Below are 17,932 nucleotides of genomic sequence, written 5' to 3' on the forward strand. Positions count from 1 at the left end.
AGTCCAACGTTCGGTCGATTTCAACTCTTCTTCTGTTTCGAGGGGAAATCAAATAAAAACCAGACAAAGTGAGTGAAGTCACTTTTACACTTTATTGTTTAAAGTTGTTACAAAAATGTGTTCGCTGGAAACATTCTTTGCTTTTTGCCTTAATAAGCACAAGGAGACAGACGCCAGACAGACGAAGAAGAAGAAGAAGAGTGAGTGGGGGGGTCAGATGTGTTGGTGTAAACACGAGAGAGTGAAGCCCTTACTCACAAACATGGACAAAAAACAAGAGGAGACGAAAGACACAAGAGTTTTCATCTGTGAGGTTTCCTCAGAAGACGTTAGAAGAGTGTGTGAGTGTGTGTCTGTCTGTGTGAGTCTGTGTGTGTGTGTGTGTGTTTGTGACACAGGTCATTGTTTTTCTCCCTGAGGTGAGTTAGTGTGTTGCAGTCCGAGCACTGAGGGACACTGATGAAAACGATCTGTGTGTGTGTGGAGAAGAACTGTGTGAACGGACCAACACACAAACTGTTCACATACAATCATCATGAACACATAAATTACACACACACACACACACACACACACACTCAGGATACCAGCAGGAGCTTTGTGCATATTAAAGAGTTGTGGAGAATTTAGAGCTGATATAAAACTGATGAATTATCAATAGAAAATGAATCAAGTTGAAAACCACACGTTCTGATCCTGTTTGTCCACGTCACAGAATTCATATGAATTTAACTGCAGGGTTTTATTTTTACAAACACTTGAACCAGATTCATCTTTAATTCATCGTGGTGTCAGGAAAACGCTGAAATTAAATAACTTCCACAGCTTTTTTTAATAAATAAATAAATTGTGATTTCGTTACGAAGGATCTTTAAGCTCTCGTGACAGTTATTGAAATATTTAAATAAACCGAATGGATAAAAAGCCCTGATGTGAACACACACGTCCAGAAAGGTTGAGTGACTTGAAGTGTTTGTGTTGAACCTGAATCAAACAGCAACACCTAAACACATAAAACACCTCATTATTACTGACACGGTCAGGATGTTGTTGTGTGGTTCTGATATTTGAGGTATAAATAATTTGAATACTATGAGTTTCTATATGAGTAAATTCCTTTTTCTACCTTTAATATAATAAAATGTATTTGACAGGGTCTGGTTATACAGTGTGTGTGTGTGTGTGTGTGTGTGTGCATAGACTGTGTATAAAGATGACACAGCTCCCTAAAAGTGACGCTAAATCCTCACGGTCGCCCCCTGGTGGCTGGCTGCAGTACAGGTCATAAACCCCAGAACTAAATTAAAAAGGTCAAAGTAAATGTTCATTAAACTGTAAAAGACGGTTTCTGTTAGTTTCTCTTTTCACACTGATGTTTTGTTTTAATTCATCTTTATTTACAGTCTGTGTGACGTTAGCTACATAGCTGCTGTTAAAAAAAAAAGAAGAAGCTCACTCACCCACAGAAAACGTTTCACTCGGACTTTAAAGGGAGGGATGTCTGAAGACTCAGTTTCCCATAATGCTTCAGGAGGTTTTCTGTTCCAAATCTATTGCTTTGAATGTGACGCCTGATGGGAGAGACGTGCAACTGGAGCGTTGACACACACACACACACACACACACACACACACACACACACACACACACACACACACAGAGAGTGGGAGCACACCAGAGGAGGAGGCTGTGTATAAATACCACAAACAGATCTGAGAGCTGGACGCACAACGAACCCCCAGAACACACCAAGAACTTTATATCCAACAAAAGGCTGAAGTTTCAAATTAAAATGCGTAGACGTTAGTTTTATCTGACGGATAAAGAACGAAGCGACGGACCATAAATAAACATCTTTGTTTAAATTAGCTCTAAGAGATGTACACAGATGGATATTGCAACAATAAACATGAATAAAAACCGTACGTTAGTTATTCCGAGAAAACAAACACAAAAAAGGTTTTACCCAGCAGTTCTTTGTTTGGTTTTTGTGTCTCTGGTTTCATGTGAAAATATAGAAATCTTTGTCGTCATTCATGAAAAAGTAATACAAAGGTCACTTAAAAATGAGAGAGAGACAAAAAAGTCCAGAAAAAAGTTTGTGTCTTAACCGCAGAGGAAAGAAAACAAATCCGAGGAGGTCCCTGTTTTCAAACTACACGCCCCCCCGCTGTGCGTCTAGTCGAGCGGCCCCTGGAAGATGAGTCTGGCGTAGCCGTGCTCGCCCGTCAGCTGCTGGGCACAGAAGGGGCAGGCGGCGTGGAAGGTGTGCGTGCCGTGCGGCAGTGGGATCTGACTCCAGAAGGCCGCCGTCTTCTCCGAGCAAACATGGCCGCAGGGATTGAAGGCGTGAGTGGGAGGGGCGGCGTCCACGTAGAACCCCGCCTCGCAGCCCAGCCACAGCGGCACGTACGGCCCCTTCGTCCGGCACATGGGACACTCCCTGTGCCGGCCCTCCCGCCCCTCCCTCTCCATGCGATGGTTGCCCCAGTTGTGGTAGCCGTGCACGTGGCCGCAGTGGAGGTAGACCCACGGCTGCTTCTCGTCCGGCGTGTCCTTGCGACGCATCGAGGGGAAGGCCAGCGTGTTGAAGCCCACGGGACACTGCGGGCGGGCCGCGTTGATCTCCTGCCTCAGGGCCTCCAGGTGTTTGAGGGTGGGGGTGCGGGCCAGGCCTTCAGCTGTGCGCCACAGCAGCGTCGCACCGCACAGGTCGATGAGCGAGCCGTCCACCAGCTCCTGACTCTCAGTGTCCACCTGAGACACAGAGACACAGAGACACAGAAGGTTAGAGACACCAGATGAAACCGTGGTTAAATATCCAACAGCCACGTTTTGAACTTTTCTATCTACCAGTTAAATCAATTAACAAATTGTTTTCAGCTCAGAACGATGAAGTCACGTTTGTACTCTGACTCATTTAGATTATTGTTCTGAATCGAGCTGTGAGGACTCGCGAGGGATAAACTCCGCCCCTGTACGACCCGGACCCGAATAATCAGTTCAGTTAACAGACAGATGCATAAAACAAGTGCTCCCTGCCTCAACCTGAGCTGCAGGACTCCTCTGAGCTCAGCAGGTGGCGCTGTAACTCCTACCTCAGACAGCTGAGTGATGGAGGGAGGACGAACAGCTGGAGGCAAGATGACATGAGTGAACTGGAAGAACAGGAGGGCGGCAGGGGGGGGCGGGGGGGGGATGCTGGAGCATGTATTAAACCGCAGCTCTTGAGGAGGAGCTCAGATCAACAGGATCAGACACCGAGGGGAACTCCAGGTGTGGGACCGTGTGGACGAGGAGGAGGAGCAGGAGGAGCAGGAGGAGCAGGAGGGGAAATGAGGTCGCTGGGTCTCGGGGCTCAACATCAACCGTCTGCTGACGTGACGACGCTCCTGGTGACATGTTCTGTTTTCTAACCTTCATGCATCACGGGAACGTTCGCTGAGCACATGTGAGCTCTTCACGTCACGTTGATCAAATACCACACATCCACATCTGCCCAGTAAAACCAGTGCCTCTCTGCCTGTCAGCCGACCAGCTCCTCCACAAACGTCAATCAACGTGGACGACGCGTCTCCACTTTGGACCAAAAGAAGATAAAATACTCCAGTGACGCCACATTGAGCTGCTGACGTCATTCTGAGTAAAAACCGGATGGATTTTAATGATGTTGATGCTCAGAGTGGATTCACACTCTCTCACCTATTAATATCATATCAGTGATAATTTAATTAAACTACAGCCGCTCATTTCAAAGACTTTTATTAACATATATATTATAACAGGAGCTCAGACATTTTACTCTCATAACATCCACAGCAGGCTCAGTGTGTGTGTGTGTGTGTGTGTGTGTGTGTGTGTGTGTGTGTGTGTGTGTGTGTGTGTGTGTGTGTGTGTGTGTACTGCACTGTAAGATATTCGTAATTACACTGGCATCAACCTTGTGTCAAACTGCAGAAGGGCGACCAGCACTGCCCTGCTGGCAAAACTGACAGAGTCCGTCCACACACACACACACAAAGCTGCACGTGACTGATCTTTACAGATGATTATTAAAATAAACCTGTTATTCTCATGATGGATGTTGTAGAAAAGGACCTGAGAACCGAGGAGGCGACGCAGCCACACCTCAGGTTCTGTTCACACACGTGCACACGACTCGGCCTCCAGGGCTTTTTGGGAAAACTTGCTGAAACGACTTCCCCCCCCCATTCAATCAGGAAGTCCTTCAGATGTTAACCTTCACTAACGCAGGGCACGTTTCCCATTTAGAGAGCGGTGCATGTGCAAAGGCATTGGGGGAGGGGGAGCACTAAATTAGAAAGTTTAAAGCGGTTGGACTCGATACTGCCGGTGAAATCATATTCATTATATAATTATATATATATATTATAGGAGCTGGAGCAGGCGTACAACCTGGACATGTGACCAAAGTGTCACAGGGCTGACGAACAACCATCAGCATCAATTAACCTAACGGCTGTCAGGTTTGATTCCAGAGCCTTTCTGCTGTGAGGCGACGGTGCAAACCGCTGTAACACCGTGCCGCCACCCAAAAAATATCTCCTGTCAGATTTCAGATTTCGTCTTGAAGGAGAACAAATGATTTACAGAGCGGACAAAGATGAATGTGATTCAATTTCAGTTGGGTATCGAGTGTAAGTGAATACATTTGTGAATTATAGTTTGTGTTGTTACATTCGCACACAGGGAACAAACTTGATCCTTCAAAATAAATGTGCAAATCTCAAAACGTATCTGTGTAACCGCCTCTCCATCAACAAGACACCAGACTTCACTGAGAGTTCACGCAGCCCAAACAATGAAACCTCCTCATGCTCCATCACCGAACATAATGTGAGTCGGTGCTTTGACACGACCGACCATCACAATCATGAACCCACTGTGAACCAATGAGAGACGTCTGTGAAGCTCGCACTCTGTTAACTGTGGCTGGTCACGGCCGGTCGGAGATAAGAGAGCAGCTCATCCACTGGAGACACTTGGAAACATGTGGGAGCCCAGATAAGGACCAGCTTCATGTTAGAATGTGACTGTGTGTTGTGTTGGGGAGAACAAACACCTAATTAACACATCAGCAACAACCTCGATCCAACCGGACACATGCCACAGGCGGCCGCAGGGCTGCGATTGGCTGAGAGACTGACGTCAGCGTGAGGATCCTCTTACAAGGTCCAGTGACACACAGCTTTGACAGCCCGTTACCAAGGAGACGGCATCTCCATAACCTCCGAGCGGTGTCAAGCTCTGACTGACCTCCCGCCGTATGTGAGAGAGTGTGAAGGTGAAGGGACGGATGGGAAAGAAATATAAATGACCATGCATCTCCACTTCCTGTTCCTGCGGTAAAAAACTAAATTATCGAGGTTCTTCCTCAAATTCGTGGCTTCACTTTCGGGAGCTGTCATGTCGTCCATCTTTCTACACAGTCTGTAATCTAACTCTTGAAGTTTCCTCACAAAGCAGCAATATTTCATTTAGGTGAATCTCACAAGACTCTATGAACAAACCCCGAGTGCGAAAGACAAAACTCTTAAGTAGATCAACCATCTTCTCACCATCTTCCCTCGCTGCTGTGCCGAGCGCGTCTCTCTCAGGGTGAAGACGTTGCCGCAGACCGAGATCTCCCTCCAGACGCCCGGCTTGGAGTCCTGCGTGAAGCCGTGTCGAGGATGCATCACCAGCACGCCGTTCGTGGTCAGCCCGTCCATTTGGCTGTCAGCCGTCTTCCACTTAGCAGCTTTCTCCTGAAGGAAACAAGGTGGACTGTAAGACTCGTGTTGAGTGTCACTCAGCTGAGTTGGGACCTGGAACCTTTTATAATCTCATCCACAAACATCTGAACTCAACAGGGTGCAGAGCTCAATACAAGAGAGGACGTGGTGAGTGGACATGTGGCTTCAGTCTTTAGATTAAATGTCCACATGTTGTAAGTTTGAGAAGTTTTGTCAACTGAGAAGAATGATGTTTTGCTTCTGACATTAATTGACGAATAGATTTAAAATAAAAGTGAAACCGAACATGACTGAGAAGAGAAAACAGGTTCAACATCTCCTCAGAGAGATTTACCACAACTCAAGCTTCCATCTCACTTTCCTCAGTATTTGCTTCTGTTGTGATTTCTTTCTGCTCTTTTACTCTCTCACTCGCCCACACGTGTCTGAGGCACCAGAGAAGAGACGGCTCACCCCCAGGAAGATGTTCTTGGAGGAATCGAAGCCTGCGGCGTAGATGCGCGCGGTGTAAGGCGGCGTGCGCTGGCACATGATGCGGCAGGCGAAGCGGGAGATGGTGCTCTGGACCGACTGGGTGTCTGCGTTGCTCTGGCTGCCGGCCACAGTGTCGGTCACTACGAAGTCGATGGGACTCTCTGTCGATCGACCGATCTGGTGGAGAGAGACGAGCCGGACGTCAAGATCAGTTCAGACAGAAACATTCTGGATATGATGTAATAACAACAATTATCTGTGAGGAATAACTACAGAAACTAAAGCTGAACAAAACTTTAAAAATAACAAAACAAGATGACAAAAACATGCAGGTACAACATTTGAAGAATTATTGTCTGGATTCTTCCACACGCAGATAAAGCAGATGTTTTAAACATAGAATCTATAAAAGGTAGGTGACCTTAGAGACGTTTCCAGCTGCTTCACAGTCACTTCTAACTTGTACAAATCCCATAATAACCTTGAGCCCTGAAGAACAGACTCAAACACGTTTATCATCCAGAGATAAAACCTCCTGTCCTCATCCATGTCCGACTAAGGTGAAAGATGTGTCATCAGTTTTATTTGCCAGACACAAGTTATTAAACTGACACAATTAAAAGTGAATCTATGTTTGTATAAAACAAATATCACTGGATTACTGAAGAAAACCTGACAGTTTGAAAACCCCTGGTTTGAACACATCAGCGCAGCAGCGAAGCTAACGACTGTAACTTGTCTGTGAACCTTCAGGTGATGAGCTGCGGCTGTTACCTGGAACATGTCTGTGTTGGGGTCGTGGGTGTACTCCACCACCACCGTCTGCACTCGGGACAGAGTGTACGAGATGCTGTGCTGGTCTTTGTTGCTTATGGCCTGTGGAGACAGAAGGAGGAGGAGAGGGACGGATAAACACAGAGGGAATGAAGAAGACAGACAAACGAGCTTTAAACCTCTAATATCAAACTCCTCATCATTTTTAATCCCTTTCTTTAACACGATGATACAAGGGGTTTGGCATAATCTGTCATATTAAGATATCATATCTTTGAGTTGTACAATTTGCTGCAGCTTGATTAAATTTAAAGGAACCATGACGAGCCATTCCAGTTTCAAATGTACAGGAGGAAGATGCTTCATAGCAGAGACACGTCTCATATTTCTTCACTGATCCTTACACGTAATAAAAGACAAAGGAAGGGTGGAGCGGGTGAAGAGTTCAGATGGTGAAGTCACAATCTGGACATGAGACAGACTCCGTGTCTTTTCAGTTAATCAGGACCACCCAGCGGGCAGAGAGGGACAGTCACGCCTCCAGACGCTGCAAATTATTGCAGCTCAGCTAAAAGCCTGGCCTGTGTGTGTCTGTCTGTGTGTGTCTGAGAATCCATTACAGATGTTGCACACACCCTGACACACCTCTAAAAGATATTGGAGGATTTCTGGACGGCCTTCTAACTGATTATGGAAACACACCAACATCTGCCTCCCAGTTCATTTCCACTGGACCGATCACATTGATTTCTCTTATAGAGCTTCAGCGTCTTCCAGTTTAAAAAAAAAACATTATAAAAACCCACCAGTTATAATGTAATGTGTGTAATGTGTGTAGTTCTGAGTTCATATGTGTGTGTGTGTGTGTTTCACCTTGGCTGCCTGTGGAGAGCAGGCGACGTGAACTGTGCTGGGTTTCACCCCGTTCGCCTTCGGTCGCTTACAAAGTGCAAAACGGCTTTTACGTCGACCTCGGTCACCGTTGGGCAGAGAGCCATTGTACCTGCGCACACACAAACGCACACAGACACACACACAAACAATAAACAATAGGGCATTATTGTCTGAGCAGCTGTATAATACACTGGAAACTGTGGTGCGCTCGGTCCAGGACTGTGTGCGCACATACAATTAGCAGCCTGTACTTTTCACGTATGCAGTTCTACAAAAGCAAATGATGTGTCTGTAAACAACAAAGCCCTCCACACATAACCCTGAAAGGGCTGAGGAAAATAAACACACACACAGAGACTCCTTTAGCCTGATGCACGGCCGAGGAGAGGAGAATAAACAGAGGCGTTCCCCCCCGACAGAATGGAGTCTCTGTGACTCCCAACAGCAGCGGGACTGTTGTGTGTGTGTGTGTGTGTGTGTGTGTCTGTGTGTGTGTCCATTTTAATAGCCTGTAGCTAGAAAACACTACAGAAACATTCATCAACTCCATCGACCTCTTGGTATATCACAAGTGTGTTTGTGCGTTTCTAAGAACTGACTGAAAACAGACGGACTGCAGTCGAGCCACTGAGACACGAAGGGAAGAAGAAGAACAAAAATCAAGATGTCTCCTCATTCTACAGAAACAATATTCTTGAGTGATTTTAAAAGAAGCAGAATTAGTTTAGAAATTGAATTTAAAAAATCAGAGAAGAAAGAAAGTGTAGATCTGCTCATTTCAACCCTGTCGCTGTCCTTTGTGTTTCCAGGTATAAATGTGTAGCTGAGTTGGTGTGTGTGTGTGTGTGTGTGTGTGTGTGTGTGTGTGTGTGTGTGTGTGTGTGTGTGTGTGTGTAGGTTCTTACTGCACACACACACGTTTTCGATCAGCCATCCCAAGTGTGATGTGATGTTCCAGTAAGCAGCACCACAGCTTTATAAACATGACTGCATACATAAACCGTGCTATCTGCCTTCACGCTGTTATGACATATCCAGAAGCCACAGAAGTTATGGACTCTGTTAATATTCTCTACCTGGGGTCTGCTGACACAAATGTGAAGTCACACCTCGGAACAACGTGTCCAGCAGCTTTTTGTCCGGCTGCAGGAGGACATTCTGCAGGATTTAGGGTTTGACAGTAATAACCTTTCCTTTTTAAGGTTAAAGATAAATATAAAACCATAATAAAATGAAGAAATAAAGCAAAATAAATGAATACAAACTTCCTAAATCCAGCTTTTTGAGGTGATCTGAGTAAAGAAGAACGTGACTTCAACGCTACAGCAAAGCTCGCCATGCTGTGCAGGACCTCAGCCCGGCTGGAACGTGTCTTCGACCAATCAGATCCTTGAACTAAACCCACCCAACGTGAGTGAGTCCAATAGAGTCGAAGGGACGCCCGGCCCACAGCTAAACGTTTCTCTGACAGGGCCGGGCTGCTGGGATCAAACAACGCTGAGAGGGTTTACGAGTAACCATGGTGAGAGGACAGAGCCACAGCAACGTTTGGGAAGGAGTAACCATGGCAGGAGCGTAACCATGGTGAAGCTCAGCCCGTATCCAGAGGGAGGGCGGGGCCGTCTGCTGGAGAGAGCTCAAAGTGTGGCTGGAAGTTCAAACCCCAGGTTCCCATGGGTGGCAGTAATGTGTGCGTGTACACACATGGATCCCGTCCAATAAGTTAGTGTGTTTGTGTGTGAGAATATGCACGTCTTTCATACTGCGAGACAGGAAGCTGGAAAAAGTTAGTCTGTGTGCACAGGCACAGCAGTGTATTCTTCACGATTAGCAGCGAACGTGTGTGTGTGTGTGTGCGTGTGTGTGTGTGTGTGTGTGTGTGTGTGTGTGTGTCCATGTTCCCTCCAAACACCAGCAACAAGCTTCCACTTCAAAAGCAAACCTATAAAAGCATAAATGCAGGTTGTGCAGGTGACTGCTGCTCGTGGCTGAGTGACGACGTGAGCTTCAAAACACAAACATTAAAAAGTTGAAAGGACTCAACAAACGTTAAAATGTCTTCATGCCAAACTAAGAATACAGCGTGTGGACGGAAACTCTGAGAATGGAGACATTAGTTCTTTCGGTGAAGAAACTTTAGTCAATGGACAAGATCATTATCTGTGACTTCCAGCTCTGTACATGGATCTTGATAAAGAAAATCAGCAAATTTAGGGGACAGATCTTTGATTTTGTGCAATTTGGTGCGACTTGATTGAATTTAAGGAGACTTTCTGTTCCTGGCCGAGGTCTGTGCTCTACTCTGTGAACAGATCCTCCACAGAGACGCTGGACTAAACCATTATCATCACAGGGGCTTCAGACATGTTGGGCAGAGGTTACAATGAGGAGGTCAGACGCATCCCTCCGCTACGTGCGAAAGAGGTTTTCTCCGTCAGCATCTGCACATGCACGTCTGATCTTGGTGAAACAGGAACCAGTTAAATCGAAGCACTTGTTCCAGCCTGCTCCGGGCGCCAGATGTGAGGAGTTTACTGCGGCCAAGTAGATTTTACTGTCGCCATTCAGTTAGAACAACTGAGAGAAGCCTGGACACTAAAGCTTACGAGCGGTTTTCTGTAATTTTACTCTAAACTCCTCCATCACTATGTTTTCATGACCTTATATCGCTTTTATTTCACAGAAATTTGAAATCAGCCAATAAGAGACTTTCATAGACATATCGCTGTAACATTTATGTTTGCAGATATGAATAAATATATTTTAAAGAGTAAACAATGCATCAAAGATGTATATTTATGTTCAAATGTATATTTATGTTCTTAGGACAACATATTGAAGATCTAAATATGTGCTTTCATTTAATTTAAAGCTATTTATGTTTAAACTGCAAAGTATAAAAACTTCGATTACATTTCTTTGTCAGAGGATTTGGTGACAACATGTTTTTCTCAGTTTGTATGTTAGAGTAATGGTTTCGTTCCCTGAGGGTTGGTGAGCACATGATGCTAAAGGTTAAGGGCTCAACTCCCACTGAGGCCACAGAGAAAACAAATGCATCTATATTAATATGGATAAAAGTGTTCACTGCACTTAATGAAGCCATATTTGTAGCTCCGTGTGTCATCAAGCAAATACTGGCCCCTGTTGACCTGTTAAAACTTGAGGCCTGACCTCGAATCAAAAACTAGGAGCGGAAAAAAAGCAGAGCAAAGCGGAAAACTGGAGTTCTCCCTTCTCCCTTGTAAAGGCACAGAGCTGCGTTTACTGCTCACACTTTTTCCACTAGGGAAAATTTCCACAGTCATCTCCCTGCTCCAGCACAACCCAGTGAGTCAGCTGTGAAAACCAGTCTGTGTTTGACATGAAATGATGTGTGTGTGTGTGTGTGTGTGTATCTCTGTGTATATCTGTGTTGTACAAGCACAGGAAAGTGTGCGTATGTGCGTGTAAGGAGTCTTTCCGACATCTGCATTCCTCTGCGGAGTGGGCTGGGACGGGGAGTGGAGGAGTCCTCTGGGAAACAGACAGGAGACAGACAGATAAAGGAAGCCCTTCACTGTCAGTTGTTATTGGAGAAAGTGTTTGTGCTGTGTGCTTGAGATGCAGGGGTGGGGTCGTAGGTTTTTCCTACAGCTGAGTATGTGGACTGGAGTCACAACAAATCTCCGGAGCAGGACAGGGCCAAGGTGCTTGAGATGAGTGTCCGCTGCTGCTTCAGGTCAAAACACATCTCCTCTTGTAACAAACCGAGCAAAGTGCTTCAGCTCATCTTCCACAAATACTCGAAACTCTAACTGCGACTGAACCCGTCTCCTCGTACGCTCGGTGCACGACCCCGTGTAGCTGGACGGAAATATCCCAGTTGTTTATGTTCCCGTCTCGAAAAGCATTTCTACTGGACTCTCTGGATCTCTGCCTTTCTTCATATCGTGTTGTCAACACTTCTGCTGAAGCATCCAGCGTCTCCGGCTGCTCAGCTCGTTAGAAGAAGTCAAGAAGTAAAGCCTGGCTGTTTTCTTTTCTCTATTTATGATAAAGTTATGATTGCCTCTTATCTATTGTTCAATCTTTGACCCGGAGTGAACAAAACAACAATACAAGTCACATCGAGTACACAATACAGCTTTTTGTTCAGACATGATTTACTGCTGGTGCCTTTAAGGACCACTGTGGTTTGTGTTTATGTTTCCATTCAGAGTTTCTCTACAAAACGCATTGTGTTTATTTGAGGTCTACAAAGTTGTGTCATTTCATGGGAATTAAAACATTAGCAAAGCCTGTTTAATATCATACAGCGGCTCCTGTGTGTATCAGTAGAACAATGTCAAATCCATGGCAGAAAAGAGAATCAGGTTTGAGCATCTGAGTTGATGCTTTTACAGTTTTTATTAAGTTTTCTTTGTATATGTAAAAGCTTAAAGGCTTAAAGGTGCACGAGTTAAAACCAATATGAGCAGAATTTGTCTCTTTTAACTTTGGGACCAACCTGAATCCAAGTAAAACGGAATAAACCACAAATAAAGATCGTTTCCATTAATCTTAAGTCTCTGACAGTTTGACATGTTTACGTTAATTGCAATTATGAAGCTTGTCATTTATTTAGAAGAGCAGGAACATGATAACAAAGATTATCAACTCAAAATGAGCACATCACCTTCACTTCCTTCTTATTTAGACCATAACATTATAACATGAGTGTCACACATCTTCACATTTAAGCCACTGGATTGATATAAATCACCATTCAATATCTACTGGGTCTAATGAGTGCTTACCCCAGCACAATGAGCTCTCCATACTTCGCTGGCACTTTGGTGGAGGTGGTGGTGGAGATGTTTTCCTGCTCCGGTGAGTACATTGGGCTCGGCTGATTGAGGCTTGGAGGAGGAGGAGGGGAGGAAAGGCGGGCGAGATCCGACAGGGTGACAGGAGATAGGAAGGGGGGAGGAGGGCGAGGGAGGGAGGTGCTGATCGAATGGTCCAGGGGGGAGAAGGAGGAGAAGGAAGGGGAAGGGTCAGCTGAGCCTCAGCTCCACCCTCTCATGCTTCATGTGTCTGTCTCTCGCGGCGGTTGTCGTGCCCTGCGGGGCGACAGGAGAGAAAAGGATTAACACAAAGATTAGTGTTACTCAACTTGACCCGTAACAGGAGGATGCAACATGCTATCTTAAAATAACACATTTACACATTTAAATACAGATTCCACTTGATGTTTCACTTTGTCATGGCAGCAAAAATGCTAAATTACACTAGTACAAGCCTTTACTCATTTTAGTGAGGTGTAAAAAAGAATAAGAATAATAAACAGGCTCAAATTTGAATACAACACAATCCAATGTCATCTGCTGTGATGACATGTTGTCATGGTAATAACATCCCAGAGCTGCAAATCCTGCTTTACAGTATCATGAGAGTTTTGGCATCTAAAACACCTTGAAACATGGATTTGTTCCTTAAACTGGAACTCGTGAACTGAACCGAGATGGCAAAACTACGAAAGCTGTTTAAACGTGCGGCTGTTTAAAGTCCAAACATCACCTAAAGGTCACAACTGCTAAGAACCAAGCTATTCAAGTGTCTGTGGGTGGGAAGCCAGCAAAGCTCCTCACTCTGGAGAAGCAGGTGGTTTACATCTGTCTGCTGGAGTCTACAGTAACAAAGAGCGCAGCACAAAGGGAAAATATATTTAGTGTAAAAATAGAAAACAGGAACAGAACTATTCCTTCAAACAGTCTGATCCTAGCAAAAGATATTTAGAGCTGCTCAAAAAGCTGAAACTGCTGAGTCAGGTACAAGTGGAAACACACCCACACACACCTTGACCGCCGAAGAATTTGCTGTGAATGTTTAATAAAAGGTCTTAATCTGATCATCGGAGTCATGATTCAGATCAGGAGAGCATGAGGCTCGTTCTTCTTGCTGAGTGAGGTGAGTGTCTGAACCTCAGGATGACACACAAACACACAAACACATTAATATTTCTGAAAACACAGGAAGCATGTGAAAAAAGGAGGCATGAGAAAGAGGAGACGATGGACTTCCTGTTACAATAAGATGAAGAGGAGCTCATGCACCAGTGACATCATTTGGGTAATTTGACCTTTCCAGCGTGACCTCTCCCATTCGCTAGCAGACTATAAATACACTTTCCAAACAATAACGTCATGTCACTGCTGCACATCCTGAGTTTGAAGCAGAACTGACTCCTACAGTTCCCAGAGTGCCTTGCTGCTGAACGCAGAACCGCACGTGAACAAAGCATGGGCAGTGTTTGGATGACGGGTGGGGACGAGGGGCCGTGTTCCTCCCCCACCCACGGCAGAGGGACACAGTCAAACCAGGCCGAGCGGAGACAAGTTCACGCAGAAGGCTTCCTGGTATAGAGAAGCTTTTTTTTACTGTGTTATTCAAACTAGAGATAAGAGAATTCTATAAGGCGTACGGGTTGAGCGATTGATGTGGTTTCAGCTTCACGATCTGTCAAAAACAACTTCTGCATCGAGAATATGGAAGAAAAAAAAAACTCCCCTCAACAGATTGAAATCAACGATGTGCGATCACACAACCACCTCCAGCCTGAACTGTCAACACAAGACAGGTCGGGCTCAAACTGAAATCCACATTTTGACGCTGACGTGCGTCTGAGCAGAAATGTGGATTCCTCAGACCAGGCTACATGTTCCCAGTCTTTAACTTGTTCAGTGAGTTCAAGGCCTCACCTGCAAACTGAAAACCTAGCTGCTCATACAACCTCACAATCACACACATCGCAGCCTCACACCTGAAGACACGACACCTGGGAGTCGATCCAGAGAGCGTTAGCGTCAACGCATCTATATTCAGCTTATCTCACCGCCGCTCAGTGTGACTGTTACCTATAAACAGCCTCATCACACACAGCACGGGGGAGAGACGAGGGTGCAGGCGAACCAGCAGGAGAGACATCACACCGCGTTAATCACATGTAAGGTAAGACAAGTGCTTGATTTAGATCATCCAGCAAATTCAGGAATTAGCATGTGGAGGAGACGGTTGTGAATCCGTTCAGACAGCGAAACACTGGAGCCGGAGGAGGGAGGTTCTTAGTCTAGTTGGTGGCGATAAAAGCAAAATGGACGAGCGAGACGACCACAGGAAGGAGGGGGAAGAGGAGACGGGTGTGTTCTAAGCCTGAGTCCCACCTGCTCCCCTGACAGAACGGGTTAATCCCATGCAGTATTAGAGCACACACACACACACACACACACACACACACACACACACAATCACATGTGTGCATGGTAAGCAGTGTCCAGGGAGCTGTTGGCCAGACACTGGAGACCAGAAGAGAAAAGGAAAGGGTCTGAGTGCAGTGGGTCCTGTTATTGAGCATGTGCACAGAATCCTGAATTATCGTTCCGCCTCAACTCTCAAGCTTTCAAAGCTTCCATTCCACAGCACACGCCTCGTTCTTCACACACCAACATTGTTCACTCCTGAGCTGCTCTCAGAGATGCACTGAGGTCCGGACATTTGCCGTAAATCTTCTGAAGGGGCTAAATGTGAGAAAGCAAATGTCAGACTCCGTTGCTCTGGACGGGAACTCTGCCTGTCAGCCTCCGAGTAAAACGTCCAAGTGAGCCCGTGTGAGAATGGAGCGAGCGAGTGGACGTGTTGATGACATAACACGAGGTCGACAGAGAATTTAAAGAATAACAAAAGAAATACAAATATCTCAGGATGAAAAAGAGAAGGAGGAGACGGTGAAGTTGTCAAATTGGAAAGACGATGAGATTCTTTTGGTGTTAAGAGCCGACACTGGTGTAGATGTGCTGCAAACAAAGACGTGATTTATGCAGTGAAATCTATCCGTGATGCCAGATTTGTATTATCTTATGCGCTTTAAATTAAAAACACATCCATGAAAATGTGAAAACATTTCTTAGCCCAGTAACAACGACCTGCAGAGTCGGAGGGAAAGAACCAGTTTGAGTGACAGCATTACTTCCTTTAATTTAATTTAACTTCTACTTCTACTTAATTTAACTTCTACTTTGATTTATTTGCTCAATTCATGTTGAGAAACCAGTAAAAACAAGCATTCTGTATTTTAAATATCACTTGTATGGGTATGTGTATATCGTGTGTGTGTTTGTGTGTCTGTGTGTGTGTGTGTGTCTCTAAGCTCTCCACTTCTGCAAGTCTGCATGACACAGAAGTCGGAGTGGCCGCGTGCCAGCTGCTGCTTAGCTACCGAGACACACAGTCCTACAACAATAGATCCGGGCTCAGAGAGGCTGACTCCGCCGGCCGGGGTCACGGTTTGCAACAACCTGCCGCTGACAGCGGCAACAGAAACCTCACACTTACAAAAGCCCTCATAGAACTTCACTGCAAGGAGGCACGGGTGACACCTGCCACTCCCTCCGGCTGCCAAGAGAGCAAACAAACACACGACAAACAAATGTACAGTGCGTGAAGAAACACACGCACGCGTCCTCGTGTCGAGACGGAAGCAGGGGAGCAGCTGCACTTCTTCTTTTCAATGCTTCGCCAGCCGAGTGGCAGTGCGACATGTCAAACTGTCCCATTTGGCACATGTCAACGAGCGACACCGAGCCATGACCGAGAAAACAGAGCCCACATCCATCCAGCATGTCGCACTGCGGGGTTTGAGTCCTGCGCGATTCCTGCATAGTGCACTGAACAGTGTGTGATGCCTTTGAAGGGTAGAATTATGGTAACTGAAAGGATGACATACTTTCATGATCACAAGGCACGGCTCTGTGGAAACAAACAACTCAACCGAAGGCGGCATTTCTCAGCTGGTAGGTCAGGAACCAGAAATGGGTCAGAAGATCCTCTAAGAGGGTCACTGACAAAGAGGAACTGACAGTACACAGCTCGATAATCTGCTGAGACGACTTCATGGTCAAGGTAAAAGGTGCGGCTCTGAAACACAAGCAGAAACACTCGCCTGAGGCCTTCAGGCTTCAGGTGTCATGTGACTGTCTGTACCTGACACCTACACAAGACAAGTAGGATTTATGAATCTGTTTTTGAACCTGAAATCGTCTTTTCCTTTTTTACTTGTGACACATGTAAACTTTCATCTACAGGATGGTTATAATTTCGGTTTATCAACTTTACAGTTTTGAGAGAAGACCTTCAGGGTGAGGGAGCTCATCAAGATAAAAGGTGATCCAAAGAAAGCTACACCTGATATTTCAGATATATATGAATAAACATTTGGGTCAATCTAAGGATAAGATCAGATAAAGAAAGAAACTATAACTATAAAAAGAACTATACTGGCCTTAACCCTTTTTGAGTTTGAAACAAAAATGTAACTTCAGTATATGGTTGTGAGCTTTTATCATAAATTGAGTTGTCACAAATTAATATGATTTGCCGGAAACACAAAATTTGACAAAACTGCGTGATAGTAAAACACGTTGCTATAAAAACTTCATCAAACTCAGCCCAAACTGTGTAAGAGCAGAAAGCCCTCGACAGACACCAGGTCAGCGACGCACAAACAAAAGAAAAGAAAAGCCGGGACCTCCTGCATGGTGTAACATCTTCATTACTGGAAAGTGGTAATGGTATCCTCCTGCTAAACTGGGTCATCAGATCAATAAATAATAACAGACGCCTGGAATAGACAGAAGCTGACATGTCTCTGGCTCTCTGGACCTGTGGAGTGATTTCAGATGGAGCACCTGCTCTTGGTTGGAAAAGACAATGAACCGGACTGTATTTTATATATCATAATTCTAAAGTAGTGGAATATTTGTGGGTTAAAATTTCATTGAATAATATCTGTTCCTTCCTCTTCCTCTGTTCCATCTAGTGCCAGGATATGAATAAGAGTTTGGGTTTTCTCGTATTTCTTCCCCTGAAAGCGACGGTATAATAACATGTCAGCAAATTGATGAGCTGTCTCCAGAATGTGTTTAGAAACAAGAGAGTCCTGTATTCACGTTTCCTGTGTTTTGTTATGACACTCTGATACTGATATTCCGCCTGCTGGGCTCAAAGAAGCTGTCAAT

General features: G+C 45.2%; 1 protein-coding gene across 4 annotated transcripts in view; it reads right to left on the reverse strand.

Moving 5' to 3' along the window:
• Positions 1–73: 73 nt before the first annotated feature.
• peli1b (pellino E3 ubiquitin protein ligase 1b) overlaps positions 74–17,932 on the reverse strand; it is a 30,716-nt gene continuing 12,857 nt past the window's right edge. For all 4 annotated transcript variants that reach the window (XM_035172519.2, XM_035172520.2, XM_035172521.2 and 1 more), the window contains exons 2-7: positions 12,677–12,982; positions 7,878–8,007; positions 7,005–7,106; positions 6,210–6,407; positions 5,580–5,768; positions 74–2,757 (exon numbers count right to left, since the gene is read on the reverse strand). In XM_035172519.2, the coding sequence (XP_035028410.1) occupies positions 2,179–2,757; positions 5,580–5,768; positions 6,210–6,407; positions 7,005–7,106; positions 7,878–8,007; positions 12,677–12,759 (1,281 nt within the window). In that variant the 5' untranslated portion in view covers positions 12,760–12,982 and the 3' untranslated portion in view covers positions 74–2,178. The remainder of the gene's footprint in view (positions 2,758–5,579; positions 5,769–6,209; positions 6,408–7,004; positions 7,107–7,877; positions 8,008–12,676; positions 12,983–17,932) is intronic.

The sequence above is a fragment of the Hippoglossus stenolepis genome, chromosome 12 (genome assembly GCF_022539355.2).
Source record: "Hippoglossus stenolepis isolate QCI-W04-F060 chromosome 12, HSTE1.2, whole genome shotgun sequence".
Lineage (NCBI taxonomy): Eukaryota > Metazoa > Chordata > Actinopteri > Pleuronectiformes > Pleuronectidae > Hippoglossus > Hippoglossus stenolepis.